This window comes from Euprymna scolopes, chromosome 19 (genome assembly GCF_053919585.1).
Source record: "Euprymna scolopes isolate OS-2025 chromosome 19, ASM5391958v1, whole genome shotgun sequence".
NCBI classification, from domain to species: Eukaryota; Metazoa; Mollusca; class Cephalopoda; order Sepiida; family Sepiolidae; genus Euprymna; species Euprymna scolopes.
In genome coordinates, this window is record NC_136500.1 from 28598315 (window position 1) to 28622287 (window position 23973).

Genomic DNA, 23973 nt, shown 5'->3' on the forward strand with positions numbered 1-23973 from the left:
TTGGGAGAATCGATGTGATCCATTTTTGACCAAAAATGTTGTTATTAAGGGGTCAAAGTTTAACGATTTTACCTTTGAGAACTCTACCAAACTCCTCCGACAATTTTGGGTATACACACTTGAAATTTTAGATATAGATTCCTTGGACATGGAGCTAACTTAATAACTTGATTTGAGCCCAAAACAATAAATATTAAGGAGTTATCATAGGGGCAAAAGTTTAAAAAAAATGACCGTTTTTTTTTTTTTTTGCTTAACATGCACCTCCAAATACCAGGGCAACGCCGGGCCCTCATGCTAGTACATAATATATTCAACTGAGTGAATATAATTGCGTTGGCATTGCTGGAGTAGATTCATAATTCACCAATCGGTCTTCTACAAGAAAGGGGTGAAAACTTGAAGTGTCTACGTACAAAGCTCGAACCGAATTATACATGTCAGAGAAAAATGGGCGCCAGTCAGCGTTCAAATATCAGATTTGTACCATTTCGAATCTTATATAGTGTCAACAGACAAAAAAGGTACAACTGCTAAATTGTGCACGCCACGACCAACGTGTAAAGTAAACGTCTGAAGACAGGTGAATAGGTAGGAAGAATGAATTAATGAGTACAAGTTTAATATAGCGTGCTAGCACAAAAGCAAAATGTTTAGATGCGTAATATAAATGTGAAATCTTTTGGACGAACGCTAAGAACCGATTGACTCGGACAAATTTTATTCTTCCTTCATCTGGTTTGTCTCAATACACTCCCTTGCTTAGTATTCACAGCAAGTAATTTATCCATTATCTGAGATTTTGTGAATGAAAACGAAAAACACAGATTAACAAACAAAATATATGTATTTCAACAATTGTATAGAGATATAAACTAGACATTGAAAGACCAAAGTGTGTTGTAGAGTTTGATTTCATTGTATAAGAGATATACAAAAGGTGCAGAAGTTTCCTTTTATGTTTATCACTTTTGTATTGTGATATTCACGAGCGATATAACATCAGGCTTCAAGGAATCAAAGCGTAGGCCATTTCAGTCTTCTACGGTAGGCATGGTTGAAACAGAGTCGAAGTGCCTCGCATGTGTCAACCGAAAGAAATCTAGGTTTTACTTGAGAAACCAACTCTTTTTAGGATCTTCTAGGTTTGTATAGTGTTGATGATTCGATAGATTTGGAAATTTTGGAGTTTGAAAAGTTTTTTAATTGTAAAGAACAATATTTTAAGTGAACACTTTTCTCTGAAAACTTTTGAAGTCATAAAGAGATCGAATCGGAACGAACTTGAGATCGGAAAGGAAACGTTATTAAAGATGTTTTGTTTTTAGCGAAGACTGAGATCGCTTCCCGACCCAACAACAAATATGTATTGTTATAAAGACACTTTAAATGCAAAACATGAGTGGTATTTATAGACTCTTCCACTCTTTATATTTATTATTAAAAATAAATAAATAAATAAATAAATAAATAAATAAATAAATGAAAATATTGTTGTTTTTTTTAAGTCATATTTGCACTCCCTATATATTTATATTAAGAAGCAGAATGCGAGATGCAAAGAAAATTGAATAACTATTATTATGTTAAGGAAACCGAAAGAAAAAAAAACGTGCTTTCCAATACAAGGCAGCAAATTTAATTGTTTATATGACGAAGTATTGAGCATAGGGGAAAAGAAAGGTAAAGACATTTTAAGCTCCAAACAGCCAACCTATGCACGTATATTTTTAACCTTTTATTTGGACCGGCTGTATGTATAATGTAAGAAATACAAATACGATGGCCGAGAAACAACGAGCTCTTCCAAATATTGATTCTTTACTAGAACCAGAGACTTCTTGCGCAGAACGCAACGAAAAACCAGAGCAGGTCTTTAAACCACCCTCCTCCGTTTTAGTCAGCGTCGAGCATAAACCAAACGCATTGTCAGACAACGTATCTAATGGAAAATACTCAGGATCCCGATCACAACTTAGTTCAGAACACGGATCTTCTAGCACCCACCAAGAGAACATGAGTCACGGTCAACAAAAAAGTTCTAACTACAATCGGGGCAAACCAGCCCACTCCGGACAGCAAACAGTTCCTTCAGTTCCTGAGAGATATATTTCGGTAGATTGCGAATCTGAATTACCTTATGCTGCCAGAGGCCCTCTCCAACAAACATATGATCGTGCGAAGGCTTCTGTTCATGTGCATTGTGACTTGTCTTTAAGACCTTACGTAAGTCTGAACCAAACAGTTGACAAGGGAGTACACGTATCTGACGAATATATTGGGGATACATTCTTTTATGACCGACGAGCAGAGAGAAACCACTTACCAAAATCTAATTACATGACCAGACAAACCTTCATCAACTTCAATATGCGCAGTATACTGATCGATTGGCTAGTGTCGGTGGCTGAAGCGTGCCACTTTACTCGGCAGACGTTGTTCTTGTCTGTCAATTACATTGATCGATTTTTGTCTAGAATTGCTGTCGCTAAGGATAAACTACAACTCGTAGGAATGGCGTGTGCATTCATTGCAGCGAAGCATGAAGAAGTTAAAACGCCTAATCTTGGTGATTTTCTTTATGCCAGTGATTATGCATACACCCAGGGCCAGCTCTTGACAATGGAACTTCTGGTGCTGAGGGTTCTATCATTTAATTTTGTCGTCCCGACTATACATACGTTTCTGGATCATTACCTACGAGTAGCTAATTTTGACCGGCTAGATATTAAATACATTTCAATGTACTTGACCGAATTGACACTCCTTGATGCCAACTCGTATCTCCAGTTCTTGCCCAGTATCATTGCCGCTGCCGCTTTCTTCTTGGCAGCAACACTTCTGAAATTTAAGGATTGTTGGCCTAGCCACTTAAGAGATTATTCTGGCTATACTCCTTTAGACTTTTATTCCTGTGTTTGTGCGTTATATAAAACTCACGAAGATGCGAAAAATAACCATCAATGTGCAGTATATCAAAAATATAAAAAAATAGATTACCACGAATCATTCGACATCAACCCAATATTTAGTTAAATCGGAAAATACTTTACTATTTGTCTTTGGAAAACACTAAAACCATTTCTATCTAGGTAAACGTCTACACTAGGAAACACTCTGAGCATCGTGAATATTTATATAGAAAACAATATAATTAGACATTTTGCATATGCTTATCCTCTTTACGGATAGAAACTTTAAAGTTTGTAGTGTAGATATCCCTTTCAACATGTGAAAATACAAGTGGCGGCAAAATGATTGTTTAAGGTTGTAACTAACATTTCATGACATGCCTTAATACCCAACAGGCCAGCCGCACTCCTCAATGTTACACTCGTAAAACTATTCGGAACCACCTAAGCTCCAATAATCAGTCCGGCAGATGTTTTAATTTTCTTTTTGTTTGAGTAAAAGAAAAACTGGTGTCCGTGCAATTTTCGAATTTTATGGTTCTAACACGTTGAATGTATACAGGTTGATATTGGTAATGTTTACATTCATGTTAGGGATTCTTCAACAATGCGTGTGTAGGTTTTAATGATTGCTCTCAAATAGCGTTTAAATTTTTTTACCCTTTCAAAAATTCCACGCGCAATAAATTAATTTCAGATCAGAAAGTTTTACAATGTCTTAATCTAAACTAACATTTTTCGCATGTACAAATTTTTAATTCATATAATTTTCGACGGAACTATTTCCATGAATTAATTTAAGAAACTAATCTACTACGTTTATGATATTGATTCGTATAGTAGGTTTCTATTGCAAACTATTCTGTACTTTATCGTTCAATCCATAATTTCAGATTTGATCGTCTATTGTCATTTTTATTTAGTAGATACACATATTTTAGTATATGTATATTTTACTAAACGTTTTCTGTTTTAAAACTCTGTTAATATAGCTCAAGAAATTAATATTATAGTCCTATGTCCTTATTAGCTCGTGGCAGTTTCTTGAGGTAATATTCAGGTTTTAGTCCTTTTGCAACCAAACTCCAAATGTTCGTATGTGAGTCTTGCCTGCAATGGCAATATTTTAACAGTGGAAGCTAATAAAACAAAACTGAGATCATACGGCATTCGTTATACTTATTGTTTGTGGATAACCGCCTACTGAAGCCGAACGTCACACAACAGTAATTAAGATAGTTATTTAAATGCGAAAGATTATCAACAGATAGTATAATTATTACGTTTTTTTTTTCTTTTCTGTTTTCCACTCATCACGGATCAAGTATGGCGGTATAAGGCTTTGTTTTTTCAATGCTTATCCTTTAAGAGTTATATAATCTAAATTAGCATAGAATTACTTAACACTAATTCTTTGGGTCTTATTTGAAATAACGATGTAGCCTGTTGGGAAGCAGTCTTAGACATGATGTCCGGACGATAATATTTTTCATGTAAGTTAAGGTTTTGAAGTTAAAAGGATTTATTTGCTGGGATTGTAGTTTGCAGTGGACTAGCTGTGTATGTTTCCAAATGTTTTAGGAATAATTTAAAATTACTCGAGCACTGAAAATAAAGATAGACAGAGGGACTAGCAAAATCGTTTCTATAGAAGAGGTTGTATGGATAAGGATAGGATCACCCAGCAGATTGCTGATTCTGTCCTGGCGAGAAAGTGCTGTGAATGGCACTTGAAAAAGTATGGCAGCAAACCTTGAAGACTACCATGTTTTACTCTTTAGCAAAACGGTCTCATTGTAAGGTTTTATAGAAAATCACTGGAATTAAACTCTCCAGATATCCTGTTTGATAGTAGATATACGTAAGAGTAACGGCATTTTCCTTCTCTTATTATACAAGACGAACTCTTGCTGTGACAGATGTAGAAAAGGTACGGTAATCGAAAGTTTTTCCGTGAAAAATTAGATATTCGCTTTACTTTAACTGAAACTCATTTACCTTAAAATTGATAAAGTTTATTGGTATTCGCCCATGCTGAAATCTAATATCACATTTATATTTAAAGCAGACAAGGATTTTTGTGGATATAAATGCATATTATCCTATGTATTTCTTTTAGTTTAGCTGGCGGCCATGTTTGTCATTACTAAACAAATACTAAAGTACATTCGTGTTACAAGGCCTCCTCCCTATATTAAGAATGAATTCCTTAAAGGATTCCAATAAATGACCTAATATCTGAAAAACCAATTGCCTGCTACAAAGTTGCATGTGATATTCGTTTTCAGCAGACCCGAAAATCTATAAAAGCCATCAATTTAAAAATTAGTGAGATGCAGTTAAAATAAAATATTACTAAAATTTGATAGTCTCTGGTAGTTTAAATAACGCTCGCATTAAATCTTATCGCGATTACATGTAATGACTTCAAATTTCATTGAGTTTTGGTGAAAAAATACGCCATGATCTCAAAATCCTACCATAAATATACTTACGTCTGTAAGATTTGAATTACATGAATAGATACAGTTTTCGGTTTAGCAAAACGTGGCTGTTTTTTCTCCTCGTGGATTTTAAAACTTATAATATAAGCCTCAGACTTCGTTAACATTTTACATGTTTGACAATCGATACATTCTTGTAAGTACAAATTTAAATGTAAACTATTTTCAACTCGGAAGATTTAAGATTTTTGTAACTTTTACATTTTATTTATATAGAATTCTCTAGTGATATTTCTTTCATTTTTCAATATTCAATTTAAATATTTTAACTTTATTTTATTTCACATCTGTTTTAATGTTATTACATTACGCAATCCTATTTTACAACTGAATAGGACAAAATGAAATAAGATTTTTTAATTACGCTGATCCTCGATAAAATAACATAATCGTTTGTGCTGATTAAAAGATCTACTCGATAACCGCAGCCAAGTAAAAAAAAAAAAAAAAAAAAAAAAAAAAGTAGAATATGGTGAGATAACTTGCAGCAATATATCCAAACCCAAACGAGAATTCGGGACGGATTACCTATCCTCCAAGTCCAATTGTAAAATATAAAAAGCTAATATCGCATACCTCGTTTTTCTCGTGATTAGATTGTTTTAAAATAACGTTTTTTTTGTTTTATTTTTTTTAAAGAAATCCACTTAAACTATTTTCTTTCTGCACTGAATTATATTTGCAATCGCAAATTTATTTGTTAGAATTTGAATTAGAATAGATAGACTCCATTTTTGTTTTAGTCGTAGCAAAACAATAATTTCTTTCTTTTAAATTTTGTTGATTCTTCTTTAAAATCTTATTTACGTTCTAATATTAAAATGAGCTAATCAAATCTTATTTTGCTGAGTTACATAAAATATTTTTCTCGAATAAGTTTGTTTCATTTTAAATAAATCTAAACGTGTCAGCTCCTCATATGTGACTAGATGGTTGCTATTACGTTTCTGAATGTTTGAGATGGAGGTTAGTTATTCGGGTTCATAGGACTACAGCATTTTCTAAGGAGAGGTGGCAGGGTTGTTTGAGGACGTTGAAAATTAATTGTAAAATTCTCACAAAGATGAGGACTCAATATATTAAAAATCTATTAGTTCTCGGTGTGGATGATCGAAAATCCAATTACGCATTACTTATGACATTCATCCAGCCATGACAAAGGAAAGGAGTGCATGCCATTCCATGTAAGTAAAGGGTTCCGTTCGAAATTACAGGTAAATTCCAGAGTTTGACATAACTATTCCCGAGATCAACAGGATGCATCCGAAGAAGGTCGGAGGTTAGATCGACTAAAATGGTGTTAAAATTAAACTCAAGGTGAGAATGACTCCAAATAATACGAATAGAAGGTTGCTGTGTGAGACCAAATCGACACGAGCTATATTAGGAAATTGTTGGCAGTGGTTGTATGTGGACGAATGTTTGATTTCTCACCGGTGAAACACATATTGAAGATAATTGGACTACTGCCAATGAAAATGCCATAGAATTGAGGATGATAGTGATTATGTAAAAAAAAAAAAAAAAAAAAAAAAAAAAAAAAAAAAAAGGCACCAAATGTCGCTCGTTTTAATGGTACAACTCTAGTCTTCGTATCTCTGTAAATTGTTGAGTTAATAAAAATTAGGATGCAGACACAATAAGTACATTAAAAGCAGGAAAATGTCGGGTATTGCAGTGAAAGAACAATTGCAGGTGAAACCGTTCTATCGCATATAAATTAAAGTATAATAACGCGGCATAACAGAGCAGACATAGTAAAAAGCAAAGGATCTAAAGCCTTCAATGTAGAATATAAGAAATAAACATATATTAAATGATTTCGCTAGATTCATGGAGCAAAATGTATAGTGGGGCAATCAACATATAATATATTTGAAAAAATCTGAATAGTATAGGGGAATGGAGAAATCTAGCGTTAAAACTACAATTTATACCAGAAAATTAAAGATAATTAATGTTAGTAAAAATCCATATGTTACCTTATATTAAAACACATAACAGAACATAACATTATCATACAGGTTTAAAAATCATGCATGACAATTAGTTAAACTATTGCATGCAAGTCATGCTTTATATTATTCTATGAGAAAATGGTCTTCCGACATCTTTTACTACTATTTTTCATAAAACGACTGCAATCGTTCTGTCAAAATAAAGACACATAAATTGTTTCCTAAGTTGCGTTTTGGAAAAATGTTCATTTTTAATATAACGAAAACATCAATGTGGAAATTGCATAATCCCAGTTGACAGCGTCCAATCCTGGTACTTTCACCTATTCTACGAAGTATTTTCAGAATCCTGCACTGGATTCATTGAAAAAGCAATCATAATAAATTCATATCAGGTGGGACAATAGTATAATAATTACTGCTTTCAATAAAAATTGCATTCATTTATACACCCCTGAAAAAATTGTGCAGTAGATATTTCACCAAAACTTTTACTTGAGCGAATGTTTAAATGTAAATGATAAATGGCAAGATTATACAAGATGTGAGACTCCCTTAACAAAAATAGCATTTTTTTCGAATGAGACTGTTAATATTTCCATGAATCTCGCGCTAACATTTTCCTAAGAGACTTTTTAATTAAAGCATATACACTTTAGCTATAATGGGTTAAAATGTTTGTCAAAAATTGCTAAATCGATATGTGTGGCTACTCTGCAAGACAATAAAAAATAAATAAATCTGACGAGGTTCATATGTACGTTTGAAAGTCGAACACATGTAAGAGGAAGGTATGTATTATTGCCGATGTCCACGAAAATACAGCATACGCTTGTAATGCTATTATAATGTAAAAGGTTTCAGGTAAATCCTCCCCTTTTTTTATATTTACCAGATAGATAGCCTGGTTATAGGTAGCTAACATACTTCCTTACTTCCTACATAGCTGCTGCCGGAAGTAGTGACAAAACAAGTCAGTTCCTTCACTTTTATTGTTTTCCAGTATATCAATCTAATCATGATAGCGCAAATAAGAACTCAATATATTAAAAATCTATTACACACACACACACAACCACACGTATGTATATGCAAATAGCTTACAATCTACTTCAACAGATAGGAAAAATGTTGCTTCAGTGGTCACAGTTATCTTTATAATATTATTGCAAAACAATTCTCTATATGTGTGAGTGTGTGGAATTAAATTGCATTAAAGTCAGACTAGAAAAAGATAAGTGAAGATAGATGAATTCTGGCCCAGGAAATGGAAAATATTTCCGTTTTATCAGCAAGATCATTCGGAATGTGTGGAGTAGACGATCGAATGAAAAAGCAAGAATTACGAAGCTGCTTTACTGATGATCTATTTATACTCTCATTAAATCATTAAAAACAAAATTTCCGTTTGGCTCAGACACGAATAGTTATTTTTAGCGTCAAGAGATTTTCTAAAATGATTTAGAGCGGTTTGAACTGCTTTACATTCTCCTTGATTTCTTGATTAATATTTACTGTTTCCCCTATCTTTATATATATATATATATATATATATATATATATATATATATATATATATATATATATACCCTCTCTATTAAATACATTTATGTGCAGCTAAATCTGATTGGAGAACCCATTTTTCTTCTCAGTATCCTTACCGTTACACACGTCATGTTACTCGTCCAAGCTATCCCAAGAATACGATAGCGTATGTGTAATTTCCTAAGACGCCGTTACATCGGGATTGTAAAATTGTTACGTAATTCCATCCCTTGTCATAAATAATATTACCAAGATATCTTCATAAGTTTTGTTTTCGTTTTCGTTTATAGCGGTTGATAATCTTTCTCATTTAAATAACTATCTAAATTACTGTTCTGTGATGTTCGGCTTCAGTAGGTGGTGATGCATGAATAGAAACATTCTTTATAACGAATATCGCATGCTCTCAGTTTTTAGTTTTATTATATTCCACTGTTACAACAATGTCCTTGACGGCAAGACTCAATCAAACGAACATTTGCAGTTTGAATGCAAAAGGACTAACTCCTAAATATGAAATCAAGAAACTGGCTCGAGCTAATAAGGACGTTGGATTATAATATTAATTTATTGGGCTATATTAAAAACGAGCGGGGGTGGCCGGCGTTGCCCGGGTGTTTGGAGGTGTGTGTTGGTTGGGGGGGTCGATTAAAACCACCCTGTTAAAAAAAATAAAAAAAAAACGTTGACCGGTTGTTTGAAGGGGTTAAACAACAAAAAAATAGTTTTAGTATAAAGGTAGGCTTGAACCACGAACGTTTGAGGCGGAGGTGGAAAGGAAATGGGGAAAAATCTGCGACCTATGCATCTCGACAACGGGAACAGATGAATTGATAAGTGTGTTAAGTTGACTTTTATAAACCGAAATTAGCAGGTGCGACAACGTCAAGTTGCATAATGTTTGACTTATTTTTGCGCTGGAAGCCAGTTTCTGTTTTCCCTGCTACGCGGCGATAAAACAATAAAAAAAAAACTAACGTAAGCAAACGAACGATTAAAGCAGAAAAAACCAACACGTGAAAAGTGGTTTGAATAAGCCTGTTTCGACATTAAAATTTAAAAAAACGGTGGGTATCTGGGTGTTTTTTGGTGTCGCTAAGAATAAGCGAAGTAAAAAAAAAAAAAAAAAAAAAAAACAACAGAAAACAGAACGTTACGTGAAAAATGGCTTTATTTAAGGCATTTTTCACGTAACGTCCTGTTTTCTGTTTTTTTTTGTAAAAAAGCGAAAAACAAAACATCTCAAACCGTGATTCGACCCCAAAACGTTTAGATAATGAACCAAGGCCTTAACCTTCTGAGCTAACGCGACGTACATTAAATTTCTTGGGTTTTTTAAAACCATTTAAAGTAAATCAGGTCACGACGTCATCTGCCGCATGCGTAGAATCGGTCATTGTATCGAGAGGACCATTTTTGGTGACCCCTCCCTGTCGAAAATTGTTTATTCCGAGATGAAACGTTAACGTTTTTGGCCAATTTTTCGATATCTTTCAAGCAAAGAATGGAGCTTCGATGTGATTCCGAGTTTGTGAATTTTCGTCGCGTCTTTCGAAAGTTTTTAGCAGACATCCAGACATACACACACACATACATACATACATTTCGCTTTTATATATATAAACTAGCGGGGCTATCCGGATTGCTCGGGCCCGTATAAACAATTAAAAAATTCAATTTGGTTTTGTAATATATTTATTAATTATTCTTACGAGAGAGGAATTTTGTATGTTTATGTATCATTTGCTATTTCGAGCAAAAGAATATTTTACCTACATAGCACGGGTATTACACATATGAAATAAGTGTATCTTACTAAGAGTAGGTAATTTACAGCATCAAGAATTTCTCATCGGTCTTCGTTTCGATTTCGATTTAAGCTGAGTGCACTTTAGTAATCTATTTTTAAATAATTTAATTATATATATTATATATACTTATAGACATATAATCATATATAAAATAAGATATAAATAATTATACATATAATTATTTAAAAATATGTATATAGTTATATAAAATTATACATGAATATTATACAATAATATATCCAATTTATTATATATATATCTATAATATTTATAAAGTTATATATATGTAATTATAAGAATTTTATAAATATAACTATATATATATAGAGATAGATAATTACATATGTAGTTATACAGAGCTATAAATATTATATATATATTAAATTTTATATGTATAATTATATATATATATATATATTCACATAAATTTATATGTATAATTACTTATATATATAGTTATCAAATTTTATATATAAATTAATGAATAAAATAATCTACATCTAATTATATGTACTCCCACTATATGAAACACACATACACATATATATATATATATATATATATATATATATAATTTTATATGAATATTTATCTGTGGTGTTTAATATATATATATGTAATTTTATATATAATTTGATATATATATATACTTATATATATATATATATAAATTTATATGAATATATACTTATATATATATTTTAATATATATATATATAAATATATATATATATATATATATTAATATATCTATTTCTGTTGAAATATATTTTCTTGTTATATATCAATCCCTATCTAAGAATCTCAATGTGAATACAGAGGAATATATTAAATAAATGACAAAAACTTTATATTCCAAATTACATGATGTTGAAATTTTTTATATTTTAGTCTTTTACATCGATTGATCGGTACAGTTCTTGACAGTATCTGTTTAGTAGCGCAAAATCAATCACTTAATTATTATATTAACCAGTGAATTTATTATGCCTATAACTAATCAGAATACATAGTAAAAATCAATCCAACAAAAGGAATTAAAATGTGGTACGACATGGTGAGAATCCGAACTTTGGAAGAGAAACTGCAGTTACTGTTATATTTTTCAATTACGCCATCTTGGATTTTAATCAACCAAAGTCACTGAATCCCCCTCTTCGTATTAAGCATTTAATTAATCCTTTAATCTTCTGTCAAGATATTCTATTTAATAACTACTATATTTATTAATTTTATTAATTCTCATTTATGTCTACCTACTTCCGATAATAATTTCACCAAAATATACGTCAAAAATTTCAGATTAAAATATGTCCTTACATACGAAACTAAAACTAATTTGCAGAAAAATGAAAATCCAACTATACGTATTAACTATCTCAATCTATTAATCTACTACCTAAATTATTTATTTTATAATTATTACATTTATTTTTTCTAAGTTGTGCATACCTACCTATTGAAATAATATTAAAAAAACTATATTAATAAATTTATAAACTAAAACTAAACTTAGCTGCAAAAAAGGAAAAAGGAAAGGCAACATTTCGTAATCTCAAATTTATATGTACACTCATCAAACTAAAAAGTTTTATTAAATAATTAGTGAATTCAATAATTCTACATAATTTTTATAATAATATCACGACATTCTGAACTATCCTATCTTTTAAATGTATACGAAACTAATTTAAACCGCGAGAAAAAAAACCTTTATTAAAATAGCTAAATGATTAAAAAATTATCCGAAATAGAAATTAAAACTAAATCATACCTAATTCAACCGCACTTATCAACACAACTACTAATACTATTTAATATCATACATTACGAAAATTACCCCTATTTTATGTAAAGTATAGAATAATAATAATAATATTCTTTTAAATCGTTACATATTCTCTCTTCAAACAATTAAAAAAAAATCCAAGACATATTACTTCCCTTAGATTAAGTTTACTAATATTGAATCTATTTATCTTTATTTATTTATCCCCAACTTTTATATACATCCATATGTGAAAATAATTTGTTTTACATTTTAATATAGTTATAATGTCTTACATTCATTATTATTTATTAGAAATTAAATCGACCGTATCTTTTTCTTTTTTATTCAGAATAATTTGCTAATTTTACCGATAAAAAATTATATTTAAATGGAGCATTTCAATCGATAATCATGAGTTCTTAAGTTCTTACTTTTAATCAATTAATGTTGAATTGTAAATTAATTATTTTCTTCCATTACTCTAATTTTTTATTTATTTATTTAACTATTTATTCATATTTTTATCAATATAAGCACCTTCAATTATTTATGTAAAAAAAAAAAGATTTAATTTTTAACAATTCCCAAATTACACTCCGTTCTACAGACGGATCTCCATTTTAATAAACATTGTTTATACTAATTCCTTCTTTAAGTTTGATGATTGCTATCATTATGTGCCTTCTAATAACCCAATGATTATGATTCAAAGTCTCTACATCTAATGACATGTTATTATAATTAAAATCAAATACATGTGTATCAAGGTTAAACTCAGAATTCATTTTTATTCAATTTAATGAGATTTATAAATATTGCTTAGACCTACCTAATAATTATAGACTAAATCCAACCCTGGTGATCCTTATTCTTTAACTCCCTTTAATTACATCTTTAACATAATGAGTGTATGTATTAAAGAATGTGTGGTTAATCACATTGTACTTAACACACACACACACACACACACACACACACACATATATATATATATATATATATATATATATATATATATATATATATATATATATATATATATACATAAGTTATTATAACTATGCTGTTGTTTTTAACCTACATACTAAAAATGAAATATTTGGCTTATATATTTAGAAACATTTATCAATCAATTTATAATCAACTTTTTGCATCAATTACATTTTTAGATCAATACTCTTCGCCTACCTCTATAAATACATTTTCAATATTCTGATTAATACATTTTATGTATTAAATTAGTTTACTTTATATTATTAGTTATTTTTATTTAATGGTTTATTTATTTGGTTATTATTTACTTAATTTATTTATTTATGCATTTTTACTACTATTCCTTAAGTTACCTTACAATCCATCAACAAATTACAATCTGTTTAAATAATATCATGATATATTTCAATTCACGGTAATAATTGTATATTTGAGTTTTACTCCACTTCTAATTGAATAATATGGATCTGCTCAGTTTTTTTTAATAAGTTTTATTAATTAATATATTTTATTTAGTTGTATTTATTTTCTATTTATTTTTATTTTTATTATTTATTTATGTTATTATGTTTTATTTTTATTTGTTTTTTTCCATTACTTCACATTAAAATAGTATATCTTCTGTAATATATCAATATACTTGCCTTCTCTTTTTAATATTAAATTCTAATTTTCCATACTATATGCAAAGCTTATTTCATTTCATTAGGACTGTATAACAAGTTTATAAAATATTACTTATTTTATCATATTTTTAACTATTTATATTATATAAAATATTTACCTTACATATGTAAAACGCTATTAAAGTGGTAGCATACGTATATATATATATACACTTACATATACTTAAACATATACATACATATAAACAAACATATACATACACATATGCATCTCTCTCTACATACACTTATACATACAAAAACGCACGTGTATCCCCAAATCCACACATATTCATATACACAAGTGTTCCATACCTACACATATAAATCTTACTTTGCATACAGCATTACATACACAAACATACACCTATCCCCACATACACACAAATATACATACACCTATATATATTTATTTATTTTATTTTAATTAATCAGTTTGTTTATTTATTTATTTTATTAATTTTGTTTTTCAAAATCTTGTTATAATTAATTCAGTTAATAACTTATTACATCATGTTCCACCACTTTTGTTGAGATTGTCGGACTGACTTCCCTATCTTGGTTGTTATAGTTACAACGTTTCGGCCCTTTTTGCCCTCCGGCCTTCATCAGGTGTTTTGTATCGAACTGGGAAACCGTTCGTTAGGAGTCTCGAACCCAACCCTTTATTATTATTACGAGGTTACCGTGTTCGGACTCCAGCTAGGCTCTGGGACATAGTTGCTGATTCTCTGTTTTTGACAGCCTTCGTTCAAGATTGAACTCAGCACCTTTGGGTAACTGTAAACTTTGATACAACGTCTAGGACAACTCGGCCATATGTCACTAGGGTAGGCGACGAGTATTTATCTAAAAATGTAATTGATGCAAAAAGTTTATTATAAATTGATTGATAAATGTTTCTAAATATATAAGCCACATATTCTAGTCCTAGTTACATATGGTCGAGTGGTCCTAGACGTTGTATCAAAGTTTACAGTTACCCAAAGGTGCTGAGTTCAATCCTGAACGAAGGCAGTGAAAAGTAACATTCAAAAACAGAGAATCAGCAACTATGTCCCAGAGCCTAGCTGGAGTCCGAACACGGTAATAATAATAGTAATAATAATAAAGGTTGGGTTCGAGACTCCTAACAAACGGTTCCCCAGTTCGATACAAAACACCCGATGAAGGCCGGAGGGCAAAAACGGCCGAAACGTTGTGACTATAACAACCAAGATTAGGAAGTCAGTCTGGCAATCTCAATCAATGAAAACACCTCATCTGAAAAATACAGACAATTACAACGTTCAACCACTTATAGTTTATTATTATAGATTTTAATACTATTAATATTGTATCATAATATGATAATTAGAAGTCAGATTAAATTGTACGAGCTAAACTATCAACACCTATCCTTTTTATTTTCCGTTTACATTATCTTAAAAATCAATTGTTATATTTAATTAAGGTTTACTTATAAACTAACCTATCTGCTTCCTTAACTTTGTTTGTTTATCTATTATTTTATAAATTTAATTTATTTATTTTATTTTCATCTATTTATTTATTTTTCTATAAATGTAACCTTACAGTCACTCTAAATCAATGGTTTAAATCGCGATAATGCATATTTTGGTTTATGCAAACAATTTTCTATTACTCCCTGACGTTTGTTAAGGAGGCTTTCATTAGATATTATTATATGAGATGATTCGAGATTGGGAAGGTTAAAACGGCCCGACGTGTTAGTTGAATATTTACTGGCACTACCCAATATTGACCATTTACAAATGTACTCCATATTGTTTTTCCTTAATTCCCTAATCCAATTTGCTAATGCTGCTGTTTTTTTCTTTTGTTGATTGTGGTATTTTGAAGGACGCTATATAATTGTTAAATCTTTCTTTAAAGCGACAGCCAGTGATCCAATATATATTCTAATTCTATTATTATTTAAATATATATATATATATATATATATATATATATATATATATATTTATTATATATATATTATATATATATATTTCTTAGTATATATAATTATAAATATATATATATATTTATTATATATATATATTATATATATATGTTTATTAGTATATATAATTATAAATACATATATATTTATATATATTTTAAAATTTTAAGTATATATATGCATATAATTTTATCTGTCTATATATAATTTTCACTATATATATGCATTCATATATAAATATATCATCATCATCGTCCTGTGGCTTCTGTGGGATCTCAGGTGAGCATAGAGACCAATCCTAGACCCAATTTGTCTTGTACAATTTGGGCAGATAAAGGTAGTGGTGGTGGGGGGGGGTTGGGTGTGTCTGGTTGATATTCTGTCCTTTCTGTGCTTGCGTTTATCCTCAGCAGCTTGATTTAGGTCACTACTATAAAGCGCAGCACCTTCGTGGACAGCGCTCCTCTATGCCATCCTGCTCGCAGCCACGTCCTCCCATGTCTCAAGGTCCATGTGAAACCACTTTAGATTTGCTTTGATGTTGTCCTTATACGGCATATTTTGGCCATCCTGGGCACGCTTTCCCTAAAAAAGCTGAGAGTAGAAAATCTGTTTTGGGAGGCGGAGATCCGGCATTAAGAATACATGACAAGTCCATATAAAAAAACCCAAATCTTCCATCAATCACCACCAAACACTACTCCAGTCTCACCCCCAAACATCTCCATCGACAACGCTAGACTGGAAAATGTGGACCACTTCCTATACCTAGACAGCATCCTATCATCAAAAGCCAACATAGATGATGAAATACAACACCGTCTCAGCTGTGCCAGTAGGGTTTTCTCAATGCTAAGGAAGAGAGTATTTGAGAACCGTGACCTTTTGACAAAGACCAAAATCATAGCATATAAAGCTGTCTTGCTGCCCACTCTTCTCTATGGATCGAAGACCTGGACCACATACAGAAGGCACGTAAAAAACCTGGAGACGTACCACCAAAGATGCCTCCGAAAAATCCTCAGAATTAGTTGGAAGGACCGACGCACCAACACCAGCGTCCTGAATGAGGCTGACATTCCCACTATCATCGCTACTGTTGCTCAACGCAATTAGGACTAACAATTAATATATATATATATATATATATATATATATATATATATATATATATATATATATATGCACACACACACTTATATATATATATTGATTAATTTCGGGAGTAAATACGTCCCCTTTTCAAAAAGTAAACAAAAGTATACTCAAGATGGCGGATATTTTCTTTTTTGTCGGATGTTCCTTTATTTTATATATATATATATATATATATATATATATATATATATATATATATAATTATTGATATAATATTGTATGTATATATTGTTATTTCTGTTATAAGATATAATATTATATATATTTGTTTTATATATAAATTACATAGATATTTATACAGATAATTATATATATATGCATACATATATATATACGTATACATATATATGTATACATATATATATGCGTATGTATTAATATATATGTAATTTTAGATATGTATAAATTTATATATACCATGTTATATATATATATATATACTGTTATATGCATATATATATAACTCAATTTATATATTTTTTTATATATATAAATATATATAATTATATGTACCAACTTATATGTCTAATTTGTGCATATAAATATATATTTATATATATATTTATATATATATTAATGTATACAAAGTTTAGACATATATCTATAATTTTATATATATATATATATATATATATATATATATATATATATATATATACATACAATTTTATGTAAAAGTTCTAATCGGTTGAAAGTATATTCAGTTTAGATAAAAGTTTTCATACATAAATATTGTTATTTATATGAGTTGCAAGTTTACCATAACAGAGGACAGTTAAAAAAAGTTCACCTCTGTTGTCCGCTCCGAATTATTCATACAATTGCTGGTCTAAACACTTTAAATGTTACATAAAGAGTATTCAGAGATGGGGCAAGCTTTTTAATAGGTTTGCGTCGAAAATTTGAGCTACGAATATATAAATGTATGTATGTATGTTTGCATGTCGGCCTAAAACGTATGATAGGGCGACGGATTTTTACAAGATAAGTATCGTTTTGAAGTTCGACCCTTCAGACGATAAATACCGAAATATTGGCTAAAAACATTACTTTCCTCACTCTGTACTGGGAAATTTTCTACGGGGGTCGCTTTTTTCGCCGATATTTTCAAAAGTCATCTCCTATTTTCGATTGTCTATCCTTAATTTAAACCTACGTCACTTACGGTTTACTGGTGGTTGTAACAGCAAAGACGTCACGTTTTTCCCGTTCTTTTACTCCTTCGCGGTAGGGGTTCGAGCCTAACTGTCTAGTACCACTTTTTCTTTTGTTCAACACACACCTCCCAGTCCCCGAGCAACGCCGGCCACCCATACTAGTATATTAGATATGAATGAGATCCCCGTAGACTTTCCACAAGTCCTTCTAGTAAATATTATTATGACATGTATTCTTTAAATGTGCTTCCAATGTTCAAGTTCGTAAGATTTTTTTCTATCAATTCGCTTTTTTCTTGATACTTAATTGTAATAACTTCTTCCTATTCCATTATAGTAATTTTTAAATTGGAATGCTCATTGAACCATTTTTTCTTACTGATATCAACCTACTTGTACTTCAGTATATTCAAAAGTGAATGTAATATTTATATTTTTATCTTTGTGATGTGTATTCTTAATTATTTTTAGCTCTTTATACTGAGTTACTTCATACGATGTCCGCAGCGATTTCCATGATATAGATATATTGTTGCTGTACCTCTATAAGGCCACTATTCGCCTATGTATGGAGTATTGCTGTCATATTTGGGCCGGTGCATCGGCTACTAGTCTCTCGCTCCTTGACAGGGTTCAAAAGAGAGTCGCAAATCTGATAGGCCCTAAACTGGCATCTAAACTTCAGCCTCTGTCCCATCGTCGAAACGTTGCATCCCTCTGCATGTTCTACAAGTATTATAATGGTGAATGCTCTGAAGAACTGCAAGCACTTGTGCCCCCACGACGTGAACACCCTCGACAGACCCGACAAGCTGCAAAATCCCACCCCCACACTGTAGAGATCCCTAGATGTAAAAGATCTTTCTACTCCAGTAGTTTCTTCCCCAGAACTGCTAGACTTTGGAATTCCATTCCAGGTCACTGCTTCCCCAACTGTACTGACATGCATAAGTTCAAGTGCAACGTGAACCAACATCTCGCTGCCCTAATCCCTACATAGTACCCCAGTAGATGTTTCCCCTGATAGTAGCCCCCTACACCAAAGTGGCAATGTGCCTTGTTTGGGATGAAAATGTAATAAAAAAAAATTATATTGTTTGTATTTTATCATGTAATTTACATTATAGGATTTTAGTTTGTGTGCGAAATCATCTATTAAAAATATTAGATGTGGATAACTCTGGCGAGTGACTGATGTCAGTAAATGAGCACGCGACCTGAAAAGAGATAGTATAACCGTGCCCAGTGCTTGATGCTACATGGCACTAATGAGGGCATTTGGCAAATTAGGCAATAAGAAAACATCTTATTTTTTTTAATATATTGAGGATGGTTTCATCGGACTTATTCAATTTGACTAAATAAATAAAAGTCGTCCAACGCTCAATTTTCTCACTCGTAAACTTATTGAATGACAACCATATACATAAATCGCTTTACATCTTACTATATAGTTGAAGTTGCAAATGACTTACGGCTGTTTACCAAAAACATAAGAGGGCAGGATTCAGAAACTTCCCTAGGCAATTGCCAAATTTGTTTCTGTTTTGCTTAATAATCGACTAATTATTGCGCTTTTACGTTTTCACAAATGAATGCAATTGTTTTTTTTTCTTTTTTTTTGTAGGTAAGTGGTTTAAATCCCTAAGCGTTTATTAGACAACTTGGAATCCCCAGGTAAGATATTTATATCATCATATTTACGTGTTCGGAGTTGCATATATATCCTGCTCTATCCCAGTATTTAAACCGGAAGCTCCTTCGTACTGTTTTCTTTTTCTGTCAGTAAATTCGCTAAATTTCTGAATAATGAAAAACAATGTTGATTAGTATTTAAAAAATAACTTATTGAAATTATACGTAGGAAAGAGCTAACCACGATTATGTTGCTCATATATAAAATATATTAAATTATCTTAACATTTTCATAGAAGCCCATCACTATGTAAGATTCGTTGTTATTCAAGCGAGACACGTATTTGTTACTCAAGGAAAAATCTACCTTGGTCTTAGACTAAGTCTTTGACAAACAGAAATCATATTCACAAATTGACAATACTTGAATTTACATACATTCACATTAATTATATCAATTCTACATAAGACGCCGTCGAATTTTTTGCATATACTTGATCTTGAGCTCTACAGTTCGTCTCCAGAACATATATCTTATACAAGCTGAGATGCTCGTTTATGCGACGATCTACTTTCCGTAAAACAGTGTATGTAATAGTAATATAATTAGCGAGCTGGTCCTTTAAGACAATACTGTTAGCTGATGTAAGATAATGAATAAGAGAGCATTTATTTAGCGGCAATATAGTCATAATGTATTTTGCCTTAAAAATGTTATGGTGAAAGCAAATACTAAACCGGATACATACGAAAAAGTAACCGTTAAATAAAACGAAGCGTTAAGTTTTCGTAAGGGGGGGGAATTTGCACTGGAGAAAAATCCTCAGACATTTTCTCATTGGGCTTACGTGTTTGGGAGAATATGCTGCATAGGTACAAAGTTAATAATTCTAGAATAGGGGCAAAATGTTTCATTGCGGGCTAAGAGCATGCTTCAGTAGTAGTGTTTAGTGATAAGCATAGTGTTTTGCGCAGGGGGTGATTAACTTTAATTTTATACTGTCGATAGTGGCAGGGGAAATGGTCCTATTTTATGATATAAGAGAAAGACAAGGGGCAAACAAAAAATTCACAAAACAATGGCAAGTGCTCGGTTGAGCTCCAATCTATGGCTCCCCTCGCAAAACTTTCACAAGAAACACCCGTCTAGCAGAAAAAACTATCACTAATTTTCCCCACTCTAAATCTGTGCCTAAACCTAAACATATATTCCATGAGCAAAGCTTTTTCCTTAGAACTTCAGGCCTATGGACTTGTCTTCCGTTTTCCTACTTTCCAGCTGACTACAATATGGTTGTCTTCAAGTCTATCATATACAAGTTTTTGATGAGCCGTTCAATATAAGTTAAAAAATTTACCGAATTTCCATTACTAACGATTACTATATTGTCCAATTTCTACTGTACACTTTTTAACCCTCGTCTTCGAGTGGTCTCTTGATCTTGATAAGTGGTGATGCCTATGTAAAAAAAAACACAAGAAAAAAACGCTCACACTACATCCACGTCCTCTAGGAAAATCATACGGATTTCAGGCCATTCAAGCAGTGGTCTTTTTAAATAGAGATCCATGACAATAAACGTCACACGCTGCCATTAATATTGTTTATATTATTTGAGAAAAGGACAATAATTTGATTTTATATCATTACTTAATAGTGCACCGTCAAAACGATATCAACAGGTTTAATCATTGCCGATAATTGTGCAAATTTACGATATTTTCTTCATATAAACTATGTGTGCAAGTTTACATATTTATACGTACGGGAGTAAACTCTAAAGAAACTAATTATTAGCGATATTAAAACACAGCTGCAAGGCCTAATGATTGTTTTCCTGGACTGTAGTTGCTTTAATTTAGTTTTATGAAATAGTAGTAAAAACTTTTCGTTTAGTCATAATGTTTTGAAATATTTACGATAGTTAAGAGCCATCAAATTATAAATATTCTTCGTATGCCAGATTATCTGGTGGGCATTTACATATATATGAAGAAAATTAATAAGGTTGGTATCAAATTCAAATGTTTCAGATTATTGTTAAAATTAATCAATGGTGATTAGACGCCAATTTAGTAAGATTCCTGATTATAAACTTCTCGTTAAATCCTTAAAACATAAGCTTAACTATCAATGATGTTCTAGAATCGAAGCAATGAGATAGATTTTGATAATAATCGGAATAAGGAAACGATACATGGAAGTACGCATAACAAATGCATCCCAACTGCGAAATGACATTACCACAAGACTAGCGAAAGAAACTATTAAAAGAAAGGGTGCGTCAAACTGAAGAGCATGTTTAAGAACACGTTCGAAACGGCGTTCAAAAAGTCAGGCATTATGAAAAACAACTGTTAGCGACATTGGAATCGTTACAGCCGTAACGAGAAGTCACGCGTGGCGGGAAAATTAGGAAATAAACGTCGTTTTTACAACACAAAAAGGTGAGTTCGAGTTATTGGTTGTCTTGGTCTTCTTTGCGACGCAATGTACATGCAACATGCAGTTTGCGTGAGTAGGCGTTTGTACACGTTACGTATATAGCAGTATATGGATATGTTAATATTGTCCCAGTAGCATGAAAATCTGTGATAGCTGAATAAATCTTACCCACTTTAATGAGTGTTATTCTCAAGTGTGTGGTTGAGATTTAAGGAGGCTGCACATGGGTAGCTGATGAATGATCCCATGCGTAACTTATGTTATGAAACTTTGGTATTACATCTTCTTTGCACAGAAGCTATCCAAAGCCGTAATCTTTTTCTCATGCACATGCACCGAGGAACCGTAGATGTCTGCAGGTCAGATAATCAAAAATAACTAGGTGTTCTAACTTTCCAAACAAATAAAGCAGCGATATCGTTGATTTTTTTTCACCTCATGAGAATAAACGTATTCTGTTTGGGATTTATTTATTTTAAAAACGGAACGTTATCGCAAAAAAGCATGATGAAAATATTCACTGTCGTTTTATGTATTCTTTCTCTTTTTTATTAGCGTATTATGATGACAGCTGAAGTAAAGCAATCAATTCTGAATGAGGGCGATATTTTATCGACATCAGCTATAGTTTTTTCTACAAAAAATTATGATAATATTTAGGGTCTCGGATATCATTTGTGAAGTATATCTGTGCTCCTCTCCTAAGGAAAAATTGATATATAATATTGACTGTACATTTATAATCTCTCTCTCTCTATCTATCTATATATATATATATATATATATATATATATATATATATATATATACATATATATACATATATATATATATATACATATATATACATATATATATATATATACATATATATACATATATATACATATATATACATATATATATACATATATATACATATATATATACATATATACATATATACATATATATGCATATATATATACATACATATATACATATATATATATAAACATACATATATATACATATATATATATACATATACATATATATGCATATATATGTATATAAACATACATATATATACATATATATATACATATACATATATATATATGCATATATATGTATATACATATACATATATATACATATACATATACATATATATACATATTTATATATATATAAATATGCATATATATATACATATTTATATATATATAAATATGCATATATATACACATATATATATGCATATACATATATACATACATATATATACATATACATATATATATACATATATATACATATACATATATACATATACATATATATATGCATATATATACATATATGTGTATGTATATACATATATATGTATATATATACATATATATGTATATATACATATATATGTATATATACATATATATGTATAAATGCATATATATATACATATAT

General features: G+C 30.7%; 1 protein-coding gene across 1 annotated transcript; it reads left to right on the forward strand.

The window, feature by feature from the left end:
* Positions 1 to 1494: 1494 nt before the first annotated feature.
* Positions 1495 to 8426, forward strand: LOC145303490 (G2/mitotic-specific cyclin-A-like). The gene has a single exon (XM_080144916.1). The coding sequence runs from the start codon at positions 1756 to 1758 to the stop codon at positions 3034 to 3036; it is 1281 nt and encodes a 426-aa protein (XP_080001042.1). The 5' UTR covers positions 1495 to 1755; the 3' UTR covers positions 3037 to 8426.
* Positions 8427 to 23973: the final 15547 nt, after the last annotated feature.